The 21,168-nt window shown below is 38.9% G+C and overlaps 1 protein-coding gene across 3 annotated transcripts; it reads left to right on the forward strand.

Annotated features, from left to right (window-relative positions):
* Positions 1-277: 277 nt before the first annotated feature.
* LOC114423204 (DEAD-box ATP-dependent RNA helicase 22-like) lies at positions 278-20,634 on the forward strand. Of its 3 annotated transcripts, none has more exons than XM_028389866.1 (8): positions 278-720; positions 1,386-1,673; positions 1,757-1,870; positions 1,965-2,398; positions 9,806-10,133; positions 10,977-11,228; positions 19,769-19,820; positions 20,039-20,634. In XM_028389866.1, the coding sequence occupies exons 1-8, from the start codon at positions 409-411 to the stop codon at positions 20,089-20,091; spliced, it is 1,833 nt and encodes a 610-aa protein (XP_028245667.1). In that variant the 5' UTR covers positions 278-408; the 3' UTR covers positions 20,092-20,634. The 3 variants fall into 3 exon arrangements, 2 of the variants coding, with proteins under 2 accessions (XP_028245667.1, XP_028245668.1); XM_028389867.1 differs by having other exon boundaries at positions 279-720; positions 10,977-11,129; XR_003668809.1 differs by lacking the exons at positions 278-720; positions 1,386-1,673; positions 1,757-1,870; ... (1 more) ...; positions 9,806-10,133; positions 10,977-11,228 and adding an exon at positions 11,235-13,670 and having other exon boundaries at positions 20,039-20,119.
* Positions 20,635-21,168: the final 534 nt, after the last annotated feature.

Raw genomic sequence — 21,168 nt, forward strand, 5'->3', positions numbered from 1 at the left:
CAAAAACTTAACGGTCAACTAACTAAATTTGATAGGGAAACCAAAATTCTTAATTTTAAAAAAGAGGGATACTATTACCTAAAAATAACTAAATGTATAATTTTTTAAAAATAACATGATTAAAATTACATTTTAATCTAAAAAATAAATAATATGATAAGTAAAATAGCAGTTAAATAACTAATTTAAAACAAAAATAAATTACAGAATGAATCAAAAAGCACAAAATGTGAAGATTATTCTTTCTGCATTACAAAAACAAAAATAAGAAAGAAAATCTCATCCTTTCCTTACTGCCTAAAACCCTAAACCCCATCCTCTCCTTGCTGGTTATGTGATTGTTTTGTCCACTTGTAATCAGACAGTTTAAAGAAGCAGATAATATTCCAGAGAAGAAGAAAAATCCCAATGATTGTGACTCGCTCTGCTTTGATGCTCCATCTCCAAAACCCACCAATTCGCTACCACTTCTTCTCTCACTTCAGCCTTGCTCCCACCTTCCCTTCTCTATTCAAACCTCGCTTCTTCTCTATAACCACTCCACGCCAAGCACAAACCAGAACCTTTGTAAGCGCTGTTGCATCATCATCATCACAAGGTTCCAATGGCAGAGACACTTTCTTTGCAGAAGAAAACGTTTCGTGGAGTTCACTCGGTCTTTCTGATACCATTTCTCGAGCACTCTCTAACATTGGCCTCAATAGACCCTCTCTCGTTCAGGTCCCTTTTTTTCGTTTTGGTTTGTTTCCACGTTGCCCCTTTTGTTAATTCATGCCCCCTTTGCGGTTTTCTTGGAAATTGAATGACCCCTTTTGTTAAAAATTTGTTCTTGTCTACTTGTTGTGTTTATGCTTATGATGTCAAAAAAATTAGAAGAAAAGAATATCCAAAACAGGGTGCAATTAGGAAGCTAGACCAGGGGCTGTTGATAACTGGTTTCTGTTTTCATTTTTTAATCGGACAAAGTTAAGGGGCTGATTGTGTAAACGTATACATAAGCACTTGTAGGAGAAGAAAATAACAAGTTAAAATGAATTTATCCTCTCTTATAAGCTAAAATCAACTTATGCACTTAACTTTTTATAGAAGTTTTATAATCTAACCTCTCCAAAAGCTGAAGTGTGTAAGTTGATTTTAGCTAATGGGAAAACTCAATTCATTTGACCTAAGTGTTTATCCGGATAGGTTCTAGATGTAGTTCTTTAAGTGCTTTTGATACTATCATCCAATCAGATTTATATTAATGGTCAGTTAGGTTAACAAGGTAAAACTGTGATTCTGATTGGAGAATAATATAATATGAAAAGTACAATTCTAAGTTCTGTCCCTTTTATGTTTTTGGGGTGCTGGGGCTTATGATTTGTGCATTATTGATGTGTGTTCAGGCTTCTTCTGTACCGTCTGTGCTGTCAGGGAAGGATGTTATTATTGCCGCGGAGACTGGAAGTGGTAAGACATACAGTTACCTAGTTCCTCTGATTGATAAGCTTAGGGTCACCCAGGAGCGTTCTCTACTTGCTGTGTCGGATCGAGAAGTGACCTCGCTGCACAAAGTTTTGCTTGTTCTGTGTCCAAATGTGCAACTTTGTGAGCAGGTAGTGAGGATGGCTAATAGTCTCTGTAAAGATGACAGTGAGACGATAGTTAGTGCGGCAGCGATTTGTGGTAAACAGGTAGTGATTGTGAAATAGTTGTAGTTTGGAATTTATGGTCTACTCTTCTTGAATTTTCAATACTAAGAATCATTTCGATCCAGGGATGGCCGATTCGGGAACCTGATGTCATTGTGACGACACCTGCTGCTCTTCTGAATTATGTTGACCTTGACAGAACCCGCCGCGTTGAATTTATGCGAGGTGTTAAATATGTGGTATATTTCTGATTTTACATAATTATGCCAGTGTAAAAGATATGTGAATTAAGCTTTGATGCTTATTACGTTGTGTTATATTTCTTACTGTCAGGTGTTTGATGAAGCTGACTTGCTTCTCTGTGGGAGCTTCCAGAATAAAGTAATCCGCTTGATAAACTTGCTCCGCTTTGATGAAAAACTCTTGTCTCGATCAAAAAAATCAGTTGCAGAGTTTCCGATGAAACAGGAATCTTCCTTGTCATCAGAAGATGCTTTTGAAGGTGAAGAGAAACTTGAAACTGAAGCCATCTTGGAAGAGGATAACAATGATAAAGAGGATATTGCTGATATTAATAACGAAGCCGAAAATGTTAAACTAAGAGACTGGAGGAGAGTGAGGAAAAATTATGAGCGTAGTAAACAGTATGTTTTTGTTGCTGCTACACTTCCAGTGAATGGAAAGAAAACAGCTGGAGGGGTATTGAAATATATGTTTCCTGATGCTGAGTGGGTTTGCGGAGACTATCTTCATTGTCACAATCCGAGGTTCATTTTTTTTTTGCCTTATTATCAATAATGATGTTTCATTTTATTTTGCTCATTGTTACTCTGCTGCTCGTGGTGAACTCTTGACATGTATTTATGAAGAATTAGAATAGGAAAATGCTTAAATGTGTAAATGATTCCACTGATTGTGAACTGAAGATATGATAAAAGAAATGCATAATTGCATATAGACAAACATGTAAGTTAAATATTACTATAATCAGAAATGACAAGACTATTTTCAAAAATCTAGTTTACTGTCCATTGGAATGTTGAGGTGAATGCCTAGGAAGTATGATCTTTAGTGTACCCTTCACACATAGTCCAGGTTTACTTCAATTGGAGATAAGTAGACGATGAAGAATTATTTCATATATTTTAGCATGTATAACAAGCAAATCAAGTGGTTTTATTCTTTCATAGGCTCTGTCAGCAAGAGCCTTTTGGGCTTGAAGCATGAATGAGGCACATTACTACTTTACTTTTGGTTGAAATGTCATTTTGTTATGAATAATGACCGAATTACTTGGTCATGGATGCATTGATACCATACCAAAGACCAATTCGTCAAATGTTTAAGTTGTTAGGTGGAGGCCAATATTTCTAACGAGTACTAGTCTGACAGGAAGATCAAAAGTGACTCCACTTGAGTGATAGAAAAATTTAGTTGTAAAAGGGTTGCAGGAAAATGTACTACTAGCAAGGCCCTAGGACTAAAATAGGCTTTTTGTGGAGAAAATTCTCCAATTCTGATTAGACTTGCAAGTACAAACTGTGCAACTTAGGTTCTCACCCCTACCAACATTTCCTCGAAAAGGCTACTTTCACCAATCACCATTTCTAAATTCTGTTTGGATTGGTTTCTTATCTATGATACAGAATTGTAAGGATGCCCTTCTGATTAGCATTTGAGAGAAGATTATGAAATCATTCATTTATCCTCCTTGGTGGGGCATAATATATGGCTTTATATAAGTGTATACTGTACCTCAAGTATTTTTACTTACTACAGTTAGGTGTTTTTAGTTTGTTTACTGTAGTTAGTTGACAGTTTGGATAGTTGAGAGTTCTCACTGTTAGGGGTGGGAATAGGCTAGGCCGGCCTACAGGGGCCTACGATCTGACCTACATAAAGTCTGGCCTGACCTGGCCTATTTAATTAAAAGGCTAAGCTCAGGCTTTTTTAAAAGCCTATTAAATTAAATAGACCAGACTTAGGCTTATTAAAAAGTCTTATAAGCCTGATAGGGCAACCTATATATATATATATATATATATATACTTATATTATTTTTTGGGTACAATTAATATTATTTTTTAAAATAATATTAATTATTTTTAGGCTCAGGCTTAGCATATTTCTCATTATTTTTATTAGTTTTCCTATTTCTGTTATCAGTTCCTTTTTCTATTCCTATTAGGTTTCTTTTTTCTTTTATTACGTTCCTGTATTCTTGAGCAAATAAAAATCATATCCTATCTTATCCTATTACGTTCCTATACAAAAATCATATCTTTTTTCTATCAGGTTTTTTTTTTTTTTTTTAACTTTCCTATTACGTTCCTAACCAAACAAAAATTATATCCTATCATATCCTATTATGTTCCTATACAAAAATCATATCCTATCATATCCTATTAAGTTCCTATACAAAAATCATATCCTTTTTTTATCAAGTTTCCTTTTTTTTTTTTTAACTTTCCTATTACGTTCCTAACCAAACAAAAATCATATCTTTTTCACTTCAAGCTTTTTGATAGAGGTAATTAACATTCTGTGTTTAGCCTATTATAGAAGGTGTGTTATTATTTTTTTTTTTTGGTAAAAACAACTAGGAATATTAAAGATTTAATGTGAAGAAGACTTTTTAATAGGCTTTTAAATAGGCTACCAGGCCAGGTTAGGCTTTTAAAAAGGCCAGGCCGAGCAAAAATAAAAGCCTTTGATAGGCTATAGGCCAGGCTTAGGCCTCAAAAATTAATCGTAGGCTAGGCTCAGGCCTTTTAAAGCCTGGCCTGGCCTGGCCTATTCCCATCCCTACTCACTGTCAACTATATAAACTCTTGTAACTGTTTTCAGTTGGGTTGAATAACAAACAATTTCTCAATCTCCTTCTTCTCTCTCTCTCTAAACTGTAAAATGGTTTACAGAGCTTAGGTCGAAACCAAGCTTTTTTCATGGCTTCCGCATCGACTCCTCCTTTGTCCCTACCGCTGCCATTGTCATTGGCGAACTCTTCCAAAACGTTCACGCTATCAATTTCTCATAAGTTGCATTTGAAGAACTATCTTCTTTGGATTCAACAGGTGGAACCTGTAATTCACAATCTTCATCTTGAAGGCTACGTCATTAATCCTCAAATTCCCCCTAAATATGCTTTGGTTGAAGATTGCGATTCAAATAAAGTTACCAGTGAATATCGTGTTTGGTACGAACAAGATCAGTTTCTTCTTGCGTGGTTGCAATCCACTATTTCTGGTGAAATTCTTCCTTGCATTGTTGATTGTCGATCGTCTTGGCAATTATGGGATCACATCCTGTCACATTTTCAGTCTCTCACTTGCACGAAGATTCGTCAAGTTCGCGATGAGCTTCAAAATCTCTCTCTTGATAATCGCTCCATCTCTGATTATCTTCTCTGTGTGCAAACTCTAGTCAATGTGCTCACTTCCATTGGTGAACCAGTATCCAATTTTGAGCATGTTAATCTGATTCTTGATGGACTCCCTGATGTATATGCATTGTCAATTTTGCTCATTACCAACAGATTTGATCCGTTCTTTGTTGATGAAGTTGAAACTTTGTTGCTTGCGCGCGAGGTGCGTATTGAATGTTCTCGCAAACCTAACTCAAAGTTTAGGTTCCATTACTCTTTCCCAAGGCTGTTCTAGAAGTTTGTCTCATGAAGGTGATGTTGTTTCTGATTCTGTGCAATTTGTGAACCCTAATTCTCAGGGTCAAGTCAATCTGACCACTCAGTCCGTGTCGGAGGATAACTCATCCAATGATTATGCTGGAAATCATTTTTTCAATGGTCGCGGTGGTTGGGGTTCTGGCCAGAATAATCGTGGTGGCCAGAATCCTAACCATGGCAGTGGAGGCTGTGGTGGTGGTTGTTTCGCTGATGTGCAGTGTCAGATCTGTTATAAGTTTGGACATGGAGGTTCGTATTGTTATCATAGATTGGAGGAAAATTACGTTCCTACCCTTCCACCACCAGCCTATCTTGCTCCTGCTTCTACACATACTTCTGCTGCTGTGCAACTTGCTCCTGTGAAAGTTCATAATGCTCAGCCTGCTCATTCCCAAACTACTGTAGCTTCTGTACAGACTCAATATGTGTACATTCAACCACCTCAGACCACTCAACTAGCTTCTAAACATCCTCAAGTTTATCCAGCTAGTTCCTCTCACACTCCAACTCAAGGGCAGAGTTGGTATCCTGGTGCTTCTCATCATGTGACAAATCAAGTTTATCCAGCTAGTTCCTCTCACACTCCAACTCAAGGGCAGAGTTGGTATCCTGATTCTGGTGCTTCTCATCATGTGACAAATATGTCATAGAATATACAGCAAGTGACACCTTTTGAGGGCCCTGATCAGATCACTATTGGCAATGCTCAAGGTCTCAACATTAATTCTTCAGGTGTTTCCTCTTTTTCCTCTCCTCTTAATCCTAAATTTTCTCTTGTCCTTAGTAATCTATTGTTTGTTCCTTCTATTACTAAGAATCTCATTAGTGTCAGTCAGATTTGTAAAGACAATAATGTCTTCTTTGAGTTTCACTCATCTTTCTGTCTTGTTAAATCACAGGATTCTAAACATGTTCTTCTAAAAGGGCTTGTGGGAAGTGATGGTCTCTATCAGTTCCCTCAACTACTTTCATCTGTGCCAAAGTACAAGCTTCCTACAAAATGTTTTTGAGTATGTCTCCAGTGTTGTACAAAGTCCTCTTGTTAATACTGTCACTAGTAAATCTGATTTTCAGTCTTTTTCTTCAAATAAAGCTGCTGTAGTTGATGGTATTGTAAATACAGCTACATGTAATTCCAATTCCTTTTCCATTTGGCACTCTAAGCTTGGTCATCTGAGTGCCACCAGCTTGCCACTATGAAAATTGTACTCAGACTTTGTAATATTCCAAATATTAAATAAATACCCAACAGATTTTTGCAATCACTGTTGTCTTGGAAAGTCACATCGACTTCCGGCTTCTTTTTCCCTTACTGTCCATGATAAACCTTTTGACCTTGTTTACACTGATCTGTGGGGCCCTGCTCATTGTGCATCACCTTCTGGTTTTAGATATTATATTTCCTTTGTTGATGCTAACACCAGGTTCACTTGGCTGTACTTACTCAAGAACAAATCTGATGCTTTAGAGGTTTTAAAACTATGGTTTCAAATTAGTTTAACTCCTCTATTAAAGCTGTACAGTCTGATTGGGGAAGGGAGTTCAGACCTTTCACTAAGTTCTTAACTGATTATGGCATTCAGTACAGACTTATATGTCCTCATACCCATCACCAAAATGGGATAGTGGAATGCAAACGCAGACATGTTGTGGAGTTGGGTCTCACTGTTTTGTCTCAAGCAAAACTGCCTCTTCATTACTGGGATCATGCCTTTGTCTCAAGTGTGTATCTTATAAACGGATTGCCCTCCTCTGCTATTGGCAATGAAATTCCATATCAGAAATTGTTCAACAAGCAAGCTGATTATTTCTTTCTCAAGGTGTTTGGCTGCTCCTGCTTCCCTTTGCTGAGGCCTTATAACAAACATAAGTTACAGTTCAGATCTCAAGAATGCTATTCTTGGGCTATTCTCCTTCACACAAAGGTTCCAAGTGCCTAGCTGCTGATGGCAGGTCATACATATCTAAAGATGTCACCTTTAATGAAAGTGCTTTTGCCTATCCTTCTCTTTTCCCTGAACCAGCTTTGTTAACTTCTGAAGTCCTTGATACTGCATCTTCCCTCACTGTTTTACCTTCTGCAGTATCTGTTCACCTCACCAATGCATCACCTTCTGCTGCCACTGAGAATTCTGCTTCTTCCAGTGATCAGCAACCTCCTTCACCACATATTTCCCATGCCCAGCCTTTATCTGTTTCCAATACAGCCTTACCTGCTCAGCCAAATTCTCCCTCTATTCCCACACAAACAACCTTCCAGCCTACTAACAGACCTGATAATGCACATCCTATGTGTACTCGAGCCAAATCTGGTATTACTAATCCCAGAATTAGTCCTACTCTCCTGCTGGCTCACCTTGAACCTAAGACAACCAAAGCTGCATTAACTGATCCCTCTTGGCTCTGAGCTATGCAATCTGAGTATGATGCACTCATGAGAAATGACACTTGGACCTTGGTTGATCTTCCTGCTTCCAGAACAACAATTGGGTGCAAATGGGTTTTTAGGGTCAAGGAAAATCCAGATGGGTCTGTTAATAAGTACAAAGCCAGGCTTGTTGCCAAAGACTTCCATCAGCAATTGGGGTTTGATTATAAGGAGACCTTTTCCCCTGTAATCAAACCTGTCACGATCAGACTTATTCTTTCTCTTGCTGTCTCACAACTGGCCTCTTCAGAAACTAGATGTTAATAATGCCTTCCTCAATGGTGTTCTTGAGGAAGAGGTTTACATGATTCAACCCCCTGGTTTTGTGTCTTCCAACAAGCAACAAGTTTGCAGACTTCACAAGGCGATTTATGGCCTACAGCAAGCTTCCAGGGCCTGGTTTGATAAGCTGAAAGCCTCTCTTCTCAGTTTTGGATTCTCTTCTAGCAAATGTGATCCATCCCTTTTTGTGTTTTCTGATCCACCTCAGTTGTTTACATTTTAGTCTATGTGGATGATATTATCATCACTGGCAATAACAGCAAGTTAATTCATTCTCTGGTTTCTCAAATGAATTCTGTTTTCTCTCTAAAGGATCTTGGTGAATTGGACTACTTGGGAATAGAAGTTTAGAGGCAGCAAGATGGTTCTCTTATTCTAACTCAGTCCAAGTATATTCGTGATCTCTTGACCAAGACCAACATGGATGAGTCCAATCCTATATCTTCTCCTATGTTTTGAGGATTTTTCTGATTCAACTCTTTACGGATCTACAGATCTATTGTTGGTGCCTTGCAGTATGCTACCATCACTCGACCAGAGATTAGTTTTTCTGTCAATAAAGTGTCAGTTTATGGCTAAGCCCTCTGACCAACATTGGCTGGCTGTGGAGAGAATTCTGAGGTACCTCCAGGTACAGTTTCTTTAGGGTTACATTTCCAAGCTGCTTCCCTGCAGCAACCCTTTCCTCTTCATGCTTATTGCGATGCATATTGGGCATCTGATCCTGATGATAGGAGGTCTACATCTGGAGCTGTTACTTTAATTGGACCTAATTTAATCTCTTGGTGGTCCAAGAAAAAGTCAGTGGTTGCCTGTTCTGATACAAAGGCAGAATATAAGAGCATGGCTCTCATAGCAGCTGAGGTCACTTGGATTCAGTCTCTTCTTTCTGAACTTCAAGTTCTTCATGCTTATTGCGATGCATATTGGGCATCTGATCCTGATGATTGGAGGTCTACATCTGGAGCTGTTACTTTTCTTGGACCTAATTTAATCTCTTGGTGGTCCAAGAAAAAGTCAGTGGTTGCCTGTTCTAGTACAAAGTCAGAATATAGGAGCATGGCTCTCATAGCAGCTGAGGTCACTTGGATTCAGTCTCTTCTTTCTGAACTTCAAGTTCCTCACACCATTCCTGTCATTCTTTGTGACAATACCAGTACTGTCTCCTTGGCTCATAATCCTGTTCTTCACTCCAGAACTAAGCACATGGAGTTGGATCTGTTCTTTGTCTGAGAAAAGGTCCTCACCAAGCAGATCAATGTGGTGTGTGTGCCTGCTCTTGATCAACTGGCAGATATTCTGACCAAGGCTTTTGTCTCCTGCTACTTTTCTTTTGCACAGTTCCAAGCTCAGAGTGATTGAAAGACATTGTTCCAACCCCTCATGAGCTTTTGCCAGGCGGGGGGTATAAATGTATACTGTACCTAAAGTATTTTTACTCACTACAGTTAGGTGTTTTTGGTTTGTCAACTGCAGTTAGTTGACGGTTTCACTGTCAACTATATAAACTCTTCTTGTAACTGTTTTCAGTTGGGTTGAATAACAAACAGTTTCTCAATCTCCTCTCTCTCTCTCTTTCTCTGAATTGTAAAACTTTACTGTCAGGGAACAAGTTTTCTTGCCATTTTTTCTTTGTTGAAAAACCTATGAACTATATACACAGCATCTTTGACCTTGTGCTGTTTTGGGATCCAACCAATCCTGGCCATGCTGGTAGTTAGTATGCTCTTTTATGTTTTTTCCTTCTTTATTTTAATGTTATTGTGGTCTTTCAATTTTCAGATTGGAGCAAAAATGGATAGAAGTTACGGTTGATACTCAAGTGGATGAACTCATAAAGGCTGTGAATCACAGATTCAGATCTGAAGATTTGGTTAATGCTGGTGGCATTCACAGAACAATGGTGTTTGCCAACACTGTTGAGGCTGTTGAAGCTGTGGCAAAGATATTACTCCATTCTGGGATTGAATGTTCACGTTATCATAAGAATTGCACATTGGAAGAGCGAGCACAGACCTTAGTTGATTTTCATGATAAAGGTGGTGTTCTTGTATGTACCGATGCTGCTGCTCGTGGTGTTGATATTCCAAATGTTTTACATGTTATTCAGGTATAGTTCACCCTTTACTCCTGTATAGTATCTTCATGCTTCAATTATTCTATTTTGCGATGACAAAAACATTGCTTGTCCTATGTCTCGAAACAAACAAAATAAGAGATTTCATTAGATATCAACTACGGTATGTTGGTCAATGAAATCATTACATTATATGGTGAAAATTAGAAAGACAATGCGCATAAACATGAGAATTCTAAAATTTTTCATCTGATTAATACTGCACCATTTCCATGGGTGGAAGTTAATTGCGAAGATATATCATCAGTTGTGTTAGGATCCACTTGCAAGTTGCAAGGTATGGGACTTGACTCCCACATTGGAAGTATGGGATTCTAGTGTTGGGTTTGGCTTTCATTTGTGGTATGGTTCTTATCAATTGGTTTCAAAGCTTTTCATCATGTCTCTCTCAGCTGCAAAGGTGCAGCGCTGGTGTGATTCATTGCTCTGTTTACTGGGATTAGTCAAAGGGTTAGCAAACAGTCTGCCCACATGGGCACTGTGGCTGACTGGCTGTGGAGTGTAGTGGGATGTTACGATCCAAGTACAAGATAGGGATTTGAGTCCCACCTTGGAAGTGTGACATTTATAAGACATTAGCTTTCCAATTACAATTGTTAGCTTTTGTAGTGTGGTTCTCCCAAGGTTCTTATCAAGTTGCTTTATTAAAATAACACTAACCAATATCTCTTGCTCACAAGTTTGCTACCTTTTCATAGTATATGTTTGAGAATTAATTTTTTTTTAAAGTATCTCCTATTTAGGGAAAATATCTCATATTTAGCTGTATATCTCTGCTGATTCACAAGTTTGCTCAATGTTGTCCGTGTATTTCAGGTGGATTTTGCTACTTCTGCTGTAGACTTTTTGCATAGGGTTGGTCGTACAGCTAGAGCTGGTCAATTTGGACTTGTTACTAGCATGTACACTGAATCCAACAGGGAGCTTGTTAATGCTGTTCGTCGGGCAGGGGAACTTGATCAACCTGTGGTAAATTTTGAAACATTATTTAATATTTATTGGCCTTACTCGCTCGACACTCACAGGCAGGAAAGAAGAAAACATCCTTCCCTTCCCACTCCCAGGAAGGTAAAGATGCAAAGATGTTTGAAACCTAAAGAAGCTTTGTTCCGAAACTCCAAGAACCAACTTCCCTCATCTCACTCTCAAATTCAAAGGAACACTATTAATCAACATATCAGTAACGACAACAACACCCATATCCTTGACAACCTTACCCGTTTCCATGTCGCACGTAATCAAGTTGAACATGCTCGCCATGTGTTTGAAAAAATTCCAAAGCCAAGTGTTGTTTTGTGGAACATGATGATCCGAGCTTATGCTTGGAATGGCCCATTTCTACAATCTATTCATCTGTACCACCGCATGTTACAACTCGGTGTCACACCCACTAACTTCACCTTCCCTTTTGTTCTCAAAGCATGTTCAGCTCTGCAAGCAATTCAAGTTGGGAGACAAATACATGGCCATGCCCTCACACTTGGCCTGCAAACTGATGTCTATGTTTCTACCGCTTTGCTTGACATGTATGCCAAATGTGGGGATTTGTTTGAAGCACACACAATGTTTGATATCATGACCCACAGGGATCTTGTCGCGTGGAATGCAATCATTGCCGGTTTTTCGCTACATGTTCTTCACAATCAAACAATACACTTAGTTGTCCAAATGCAGCAAGCGGGAATAACGCCAAATTCTTCAACTGTTGTATCTGTTCTACCCACAGTTGGACAAGCTAATGCCTTACACCAGGGGAAGGCTATTCATGCTTACTCTATAAGGAAAATCTTCAGTCATGATGTGGTTGTTGCAACTGGGCTTTTGGATATGTATGCCAAGTGCCATCACTTATCTTATGCCCGGAAAATCTTCGATACCGTGAACCAAAAGAATGAGATATGCTGGAGTGCTATGATTGGGGGATATGTCATTTGTGACTCCATGAGAGATGCTTTGGCCCTTTATGATGACATGGTATATATGCATGGCTTGAGCCCTATGCCAGCCACTCTTGCAAGCATACTTCGAGCATGTGCAAAGCTCACTGATCTAAATAAAGGGAAAAACTTGCATTGTTACATGATTAAATCAGGGATAAGTTCAGACACAACGGTGGGAAACTCGCTGATTTCAATGTACGCCAAGTGTGGGATCATAGATGACTCACTTGGGTTTCTTGATGAAATGATAACAAAAGACACTGTGTCTTATAGTGCTATCATTTCAGGATGTGTGCAAAATGGCTATGCAGAGAAAGCTATACTTATTTTTCGGCAGATGCAGTTGTCTGGGACCGACCCAGATTCAGCAACCATGATAGGTTTGCTTCCAGCTTGTTCGCATTTGGCCGCTCTACAACATGGGGCATGCTGCCATGGGTACTCAGTCATTCGAGGCTTCACTGAAAATACATCCATTTGTAATGCCATTATTGACATGTATGCAAAGTGTGGAAAGATTCATATCAGTCGGCAAGTTTTTGATAGAATGAAGAAGAGGGATATTGTTTCGTGGAATACAATGATAATTGGTTATGCCATTCATGGGCTATACATAGAAGCCTTTTCATTGTTCCACGAATTACAGGAATCAGGCTTGAAGCTGGATGATGTGACCCTTATTGCTGTTTTATCTGCATGTAGTCATTCAGGCCTTGTCGTGGAAGGGAAATATTGGTTTAATACCATGAGCCAAGACCTCAACATCTTACCAAGGATGGCACATTATATATGCATGGTTGACCTCCTGGCCCGAGCAGGAAATTTGGAGGAAGCATACTCCTTTATTCAAAATATGCCATTTCAGCCTGATGTCCGTGTATGGAATGCATTGCTTGCTGCATGTAGGACCCACAAAAATATTGAAATGGGTGAACAAGTGTCAAAGAAGATCCATATGCTGGGACCAGAAGGTACTGGAAATTTTGTTCTTATGTCTAACATCTACAGCTCTGTAGGCAGATGGGATGATGCAGCACAAATTAGAAGCATACAAAGGCATCAAGGTTACAAGAAAAGCCCAGGTTGCAGTTGGATTGAGATCTCTGGGGCAATCCATGGATTTATTGGTGGGGATCGATCCCATCCACAATCAGTATCCATAAATAACAAGTTACAGGAATTGTTGGTGCAGATGAAAAAACTTGGATATCATGCTGATTCTGGTTTTGTTCTCCATGATGTTGAAGAAGAGGAGAAGGAACAGATTCTCCTTTATCATAGTGAGAAAATAGCCATTGCATTTGGAATTCTTAATACCAGTCCCAGCAACCCCATTCTAGTTACAAAAAATTTACGTATATGTGTTGACTGCCATACTGCAGTAAAATTTATGACTCTTATAACAAAAAGGGAGATAACAGTACGAGATGCAAGTCGATTTCATCATTTTGAGAATGGAATCTGCAATTGTCAGGATTTCTGGTGAGAAAAAGAAAAGGTGGAATTGTAGGTCTATTTAGAATCACCCAGTGGCAAAAGTTCTTCTTGTGCCACTTGCTGCCTGAACCAGGTAATGTCATTTATCGGTACCTTTGTTTTAATTTTTCTTTTCTTTTTGCATAAATCCTGACAACTAAGAGTGTGTTTGTTTGCTAAATTTTAGAGGATTGGACAACATAAACAAATTATTGATGGTAGAGATTTGGAAAAATGCCCCTTGTGTGGTACTCTATTGGTAAACTTTGATAAACACTCAATACCCGAGCAGGCTTTTAAAATTGATAATGCTTTTTGGCCTTCTAGGCGATCTCAAACTTTGCAATTGTTATTTTGTCCAAAAAAATCTTGGAACTTTTTACGTACAGAGAATTTACTTGTTACTAATATAATCCAACCCGTGTTCTTCTTTAAATCTACTTTTTTCCCTCCGATAGTATCAAAAATCGAATCAATGCATAGGAAATGAAAGTCTCTACCATTAGCCTGAAAGAAATTATTGTTTTTAAGAATCCTGTTCCATCTAATCCTCCTCTTTCTTCCCTGATCCCAAATTGTAATTTCTTCTTACAGTTTCTCTTAATTTCTAAAATTTGAGGAAATCAAAAGTTTTTTGGTGGTTAGATTCTGATTTGTTTTTGCAGCAATTGCAAAAGCATGCAAGTCACATGAAGAAATCTTGAGTGGAGCTACCAAACATGGTTTGAAGGCTCTGCAGAAGTGCCATTTGCTTGAGGAAGCTGCTCATGCTCCTGCTATTCTAGCTCTTTCTAGACCCATCGTTTTATATTTGCTATGAACAATATTCACGCTTCTTAGGAATTACCTAATTTGTGGGACTATGCTTATACCGATTTCCATCCCTAATTATGTTTTAGAAATTTGTTCAATCATCGGTTCCGATAGAATAGTTCAATGAAGTCATCGTCGCTCTTACCATTGTTTCACCATAGTTACTTGATTTATCGTGTAAATTGACAAGTTCCTAAATTTCAATTTCAACATCCATCGCAACCCTTCTTTCCTGTACTAGAAAAAACCCAATATACTAAACCTTCGGCAACCACTTCAACCAATGTCGAGCCTGAGCCAGAGTGTCTACTTCGCTGCCTTCGCAATTTAATAAAGCCATTGAATTGGGAGATCCAAAACACTCTGCACCAACCCAGAAATCAAACAAGTTCAAGCAAACAATTGCAATCGAAGATTCAAATGCAAACACCATAGTCGGTGCATTCAAATAATTAGATAGAATGAACCAAAAACATGAAATGCAAGAATGTGGAAGAAAAGAAAATATGCATGTGTAAAGAGGGAGAACCTAACCTGTAAAATGAAAAAGAAAAGTTGCTGGTGAGAATGACGACGGTGGAAGCGGTCATCGGAAGTGCCGTCAGAGGTGGTGAAGGTCATCAGAAGGGGCAGAGAGGAAGGACAGTCAAGACTTGGTGAACCACTTTAAATGTGGGCAGTGTATAACAATATTCTACACCTTAGATCAATCTAAGGACTGTAAAAAATATTACTTGGTGAACCACTTATGAAAGTGATGGAACCATAAATACGTCAAGGAGAGAGTTTCACTCTTGCCAGGTAGGTCACTTTGACTTCGGGAATAAGATTGATAGCTTTTCTAATGGGGCGTCCACCTTAGAAGCAGTCATTTTGTAATGTTAGTTGGTAAAATTGAGGCTGAATATCGGAAGTGGGACATAGATGAATCTGGAAGCCACACTCATTTTCCAAAATCAAAAGAAATGAGTCCAGAGAAGACTTGCTTGGCTCATAGCCCTGTATCCAGTAGTAGTTTCAACAAGGGCTTTTTCGACAATGAGGAGACACTGCATAGAGAGATCATCAGGGACCTGGGAGTTTCATTTGCTGAGATAACCACTACTAAAGACAACAATGCCTCTGCAGATATTAACAGTAGAATAACCTCTACATCAGCAGGAGTGATGGGTATGAAGTCCATGGAGCCATGAATATTCTGTCATTCAACTCTAGAGGCTTGGGCAGTGGGGTCAAAAGGTCAGCTATTAGGAAGTTAACCTTGGCTCACAATGTCGATATTCTCTGTATTCAGGAAACCAAAAAGGAGTCCATTGATAAAAAATTATGCCAATATCTATGGGGGGATGATAATGCATCATGGGAGTTTGTTCCTTCTAATAATGCAGCAGGAGGACTTCTTTATATCTGGAATAATGAAGCTTTTATGGTGGATAGAAGGGTAGTAGGCAGAGGATTCATTTTGTTGGAAGGTACATGGACTAAAGACAATAAGAAGGTGTACATCACCAATGTCTATGCCCCCTGTGACTTACAAGGAAGAAGAGATCAGTGGGAAGAGCTTAAACACCTTAAAGCTCTTTACCATGATGGCCCATGGTGCTTATTGGGTGATTTTAATTCTATAAGACACCAACAAGAGAGAATGAGCTCATCCTAATCTGTGGGGAGTTCCATTAACATCTCTGAGTTTAATTCGTGGATAGCTGACATGGATGTTGAGGAGGTTAGGTCTGTTGGGAGATGCTTCACCTGGTGTAGACCCAATGGAACAGTTATGAGCAAACTGGATAGGTTCCTTCTTTCAGATGAATGGTTGTCACACTGGCCAGATACTACACAATTTGTGTTAGATAGAGACTTCTCTGAGCATTGTCCCATCCTTTTGAGGTCTAGAATCATGGATTGGGGGCCCAAACCCCTCATGGTCATGGATTGGTGGTTGAAGGACAAAGGTTTTCAGAATATGGTGGTTCACAGCTGGGGGAATTATCACCCTAGTGGCTGGGGTGGGGGAATTATCACCCTAGTGGCTGGGGTGGTTATGTTCTCAAGCAGAAATTAAAGTTCCTCAAACAATGCATAAGACAATGGAGCTCACAGAATGGGTCAGTCACTGTTAGAAAGATAAATGACCTAAAAAAGCAGCTAAATGACATGGAGGCAGGTATTAATGCCTCAACAATAACCCAAGATGAAGTACAGCTCAAGAAATCCTTGCAGGAACAACTGTGGAGTGTAGCTCTTGCCTATGAATCCATGCTTAGGCAAAAATCCAGAGTGAAGTGGCTAAGAGAAGGGGATAGAAATTCATCCTATTTCCACAGAATCATCAATCATAGAAGGAGGGTAAATGCTTTTCAAGGCCTGTGCATTGATGGGGGGTGGATTCATGAGCCTAGCAATGTCAAGATTGCAGTTTTTCAGTATTTCAAAGAAAGATTCTCAGAACAGAATCATTGCAGACCAACCCTGGATGGGATTCAGTTTTCTTCTCTTGGTCAAGGGCAGAGGGAAAGCCTTGTTACTAGATTCTCGGAAGGGGAAATTAAGTCTGCAGTTTAGGCTTGTGGTGGAGATAAAAGCCCTGGCCCGGATGGGTTAAACTTCAACTTTATTAAACAGTTTTGGGAAATTCTAAAACCTGATTTTATCAAGTTTATGGATGAATTCTTCATAAATGGCACATTCCCCAAAGGAAGCAATGCATCCTTCATAGCCCTTATCCCCAAGACCATTAACCCACAATCTATTAATGATTATCGACCCATCTCTCTTATAGGGTGTGCTTATAAAATAGTATCTAAAGTCCTTGCTAATAGGCTGGCTCTTGTTTTGCCTCACATTATTGATGAAAGGCAAACTGCCTTTCTCAAAGGAAGGCATATTCTCCATGGTGTGATGATTGCTAATGAAGTCATAGCTGAAGCCAAATGCAAAAATAACCCTTGCATGGTATTCAAAGTTGATTTTGAAAAAGCTTATGACTCGGTATCTTGGGGATTTCTAAACTATATGATGATGAGGATGTGATTTTGTGATAGATGGAGAAAATGGATCTATGGATGCTTGTCTAGTGCAACTATATCAATCCTAATCAATGGCAGCCCTACTGGAGAGTTTGTGCCTAAGAGGGGACTAAGGCAGGGAGACCCCCTTGCACCTTTCCTATTTGACATAGTAGCTGAGGGCCTTACTGGTTTGATGAGGACAGCGGTCTCTAAAAACATTTTCAGCAGTTATCAAGTGGGGAGGCAAAAGGAAGAGATCAACATACTGCAATATGCAGATGATACCTTGTTCTTTGGAACTGCGACTACAACCAATGTTAGAGTTATGAAGTCTATCCTCAGAATTTTTGAGCTGGCTTCAGGGCTCAAGATCAATTATGCTAAAAGCCAATTTGGGTGCTTAGGTAAATCTGTGACTTGGTGCAGGGAAGCAGCTAATTACCTTAACTGTGGCCTGTTGGGTTTCCCTTTTTCTTATCTTGGAATTCCAGTGGGTTCGACCTCTAAAAGCTGGAATGTCTAGCAGCCTCTTATTAGCAAGTTTGAATCTAAATTAGCAAAATGGAAGCAGAGATGCTTATCTATGGGGGGTAGGATATCCCTTATTAACTCTGTCTTAACAGCCCTGCCTATTTACCTATTGTCTTTCTTTAAAATTCCCAAAAAAGTGGTACATAAGGTAGTATCTATCCAAAGGAATTTTCTATGGGGAGGGGGTTCTGAGGCAGCCAGGATTGCATGGGTAAATTAGGACATTGTGTGTCTTCCCAAGAACAAAGGAGGGCTAGGGATTAAAGACCTATCCAAGTTCAATGAAGCCTTGCTTGGTAAATGGGGATGGGAATTGGCAAACAACCACAATCAGCTTTGGGCTAGAGTCTTGTTATTCAAATATGGAGGGTGGAATACCCTATGTTCTGGTAGGGACAGTGCACATTTCTCTCAATGGTGGAAGGACTTGAGGTCTGTTTTTCACCAGCATCACAGCAACAGCATCATTAATAATTTGAGATGGAAGGTGGGTGATGGGTTAAGAATCAAGTTTTGGAAAGATAAGTGGAGGGAGGGTGACTTAAGCCTAAAAGATAAATACCTAAGCTTGTACAAAGTTAGTACTCAGCAGAACCATTCAATCAATTCAATGGGTATTTTAGTGGATAACAGATGGGAGTGGAAGTTTCAATGGAGGAGAAATCTCTTTGATCACGAAGTTGATATGGGAGCAGCTTTTATGGCAGACATTGTTGAGTTTCAAATTCAACCTTCAAGCAGGGACCTTCTGCTTTGGGGGCCTGATTCTGGTGGACCCTACTCCACAAAGGCAGCATACAGCTTCTTGAAGGATGGTGACAATCAGGTTACTGAAGATAGTGACTTCAAGACAATCTGGAATCTCAAAATTCCACCTAGAGCAAGTGCTTTTTCTTGGAGAATTTTCAAGAACCGAATCCCTACCAAGGTTAACTTAAGGAGGAGACATGTGGAGCTGCCTTCCTATAACTGCCCGCTGTGTGATGAGGAAGAGGAAACAATTGGTCATGTCATGTACTCATGTATAAAAACTAGGAATCTTTGGTGGGAGATTATGAGTTGGGTCAATAGAGTGGGTCCATTCTCCATTGAGTCTAGAGATCATTTTAAGCAATTCTCTCTGTGGAGTGGAAAAAGTTCAGTGGATAAAAGATGGCAAGTCCTATGGGTAGCTCTATCCATGACTATTTGGAAGCATAGAAACTGTATGGTTTTTAATAACCAGAATTTCTGCTCTGAAAAAGTCATGGACGAAGCTTTATTTCACACTTGGTCTTGGTTAAATGGCATGGAGAAAATTTTCCATATCCATTTTAACCAATGGTCTACTAGGCTGAAGGCAGAAATGTCCTAGGGGTGTTTGAGGTTTGGGCTTTTAACTTATGTGATATACTTTTGTAGATGGGTTTGGCAGAATCTGCCTTTGTAATTACTTACCTTTTCAGTACATCTAGTAAAAACTTCGTACCCCATTGCCCAGAGGCTCTTCGCTATGCGAAGGTATGGGGGAGGGATATTGTACGCAGCCTTACCCTTGCATATGCAAAGAGGCTGTTTCCGGATTCGAACCCATGACCAACAGGTCACCAAGGCACAACTTTACCGCGGCACCAGGGCTCGCCCTCTTTTCAGTACATCTAGTACTGAAGTATTATTAATACAATCATATTTTTGCAGTGCAAACAAAAAAATTGGGTGTTAAGCTTTTATAGTTGATGCTGGTCATGTATGATGATAGAGTTAACTATGGACTGAATAATTTCACACATAATTTAAACTCTATAAATCATTGATGGATTCCAATATATGTGGAGTAATAATTGCCATTTTACCACAGGAAACTGCATTTAGCAGGAAAAGAAGCTTCCGCAACAAGCTCAAGAAGAGGGGTAAGTTGTAATACTTGGTTCTACAAAGCTTTAAACAGACATTCTATGTGAATATGTATACTCCATGTACAGATGATCAGTGAGGATGTTTATGTGTGTAACATAAAATGTGTTTGAATCAGCATTTGGAACTATGTAAAATTGTAAACTACTTAGAGAGGTTTGAGTAGCTCATAGCACCTTAACTTGTCCCAATTGTTAATTTGTATTTATAACAGGTGCTAACAAAGTCAGAGATTCAGCACCAATTAAAGAGAGCGTTCTAGGATGAGAATACTAGGTGACACTCAGTATCTAAAGCAGCATGCGCCAATGACAATGTGAACAACATCATGGTGATTGCTTCAAAGTGTATTATCTGTTACACCTACATGCTTCAGCGTAAATGACACACATGTAAGGGATCTTGCCATTTCTTGAGGATTATGCAATTACTGTGAAGGAATCCTCCATATCAGAGTTAATTAATGCAGATAACTGTTGCCGATATCCCTTTGGCTGGTTTCATGAGTAGAGTCAAGAGTGTCTTTTTCAATCTTAGTTTCTGGAATGACATTTTCCCATCATCTTTTACTGTATCTAGCAAAGTTGCTAGAAACGTTTTCAGGGGCAGTTGGTTAACTTGGTTCCCATCAATTTATTTTTCATGTAAATTATGAGAGATTTTATTGCTCTCCATATTTGTCCTCATTACATGTTGTAGCTTAAAATTCCAAACAGCAAGACCTATCAAATACCACCCAGATTTGTTTATACACATACATTGTTGATGGGTAGTTCTTTAATAGACTCACTTTAAATTATTCTGGAACAAGCGAAGTGATCATATCTTCTATGGTTTTCAGGAGTTGGAGTGTGGGTGTCTTAGAAATTGAAGATTGAGTGGTAAATATACCATTATTTTTTTAATTTTTGGTATAATAATGAATACGAGGTCTGCCATAGAAATCATGTAAATTTGTGGGTATGAATAGATGAAAGCAAAAGAAGTAATAGATTTTTTTTATGGTAATTAATTAATAAATGTCCACCTTATGTTTGATAAATTGGGATGGAAGGAAAAAAGAAAAGAAGTAAAAGTGTTTTGAATGGAAAATTAATAAATGTCCACCTCATTTTGAGATTGATTGAGGTGGAAGGAAGAAAAAGAGATGAAATAAAAAAGAAGGCAGAGAAATAAAGTAATAGATGTGAAAAAAAAAAGATATGGAATGAAAAAGAGACGAAAGAAAAACAAATGAATGTATGTTCGTAAACTTCTTTTAAATTGAAATGGTCACATCTTCTATGTTTTTAAGATTTGGAGTTTGGATTTCTTAAAAAGGTTAAAGATTGAGGGGGTAAATAT

This window comes from Glycine soja, chromosome 8, assembly GCF_004193775.1.
Source record: "Glycine soja cultivar W05 chromosome 8, ASM419377v2, whole genome shotgun sequence".
Taxonomy (NCBI): Eukaryota; Viridiplantae; Streptophyta; class Magnoliopsida; order Fabales; family Fabaceae; genus Glycine; species Glycine soja.

Coding starts and splice junctions, on each gene's coding strand:
- LOC114423204 (XM_028389866.1), top strand. CDS start 409: ATGATTGTGACTCGCTCTGCTTTGATGCTCCATCTCCAAAACCCACCA. Junction 1,674..1,756: donor CAGCGATTTGTGGTAAACAG/GTAGTGATTGTG, acceptor ATTTCGATCCAG/GGATGGCCGATTCGGGAACC. Junction 10,134..10,976: donor ATGTTTTACATGTTATTCAG/GTATAGTTCACC, acceptor CGTGTATTTCAG/GTGGATTTTGCTACTTCTGC.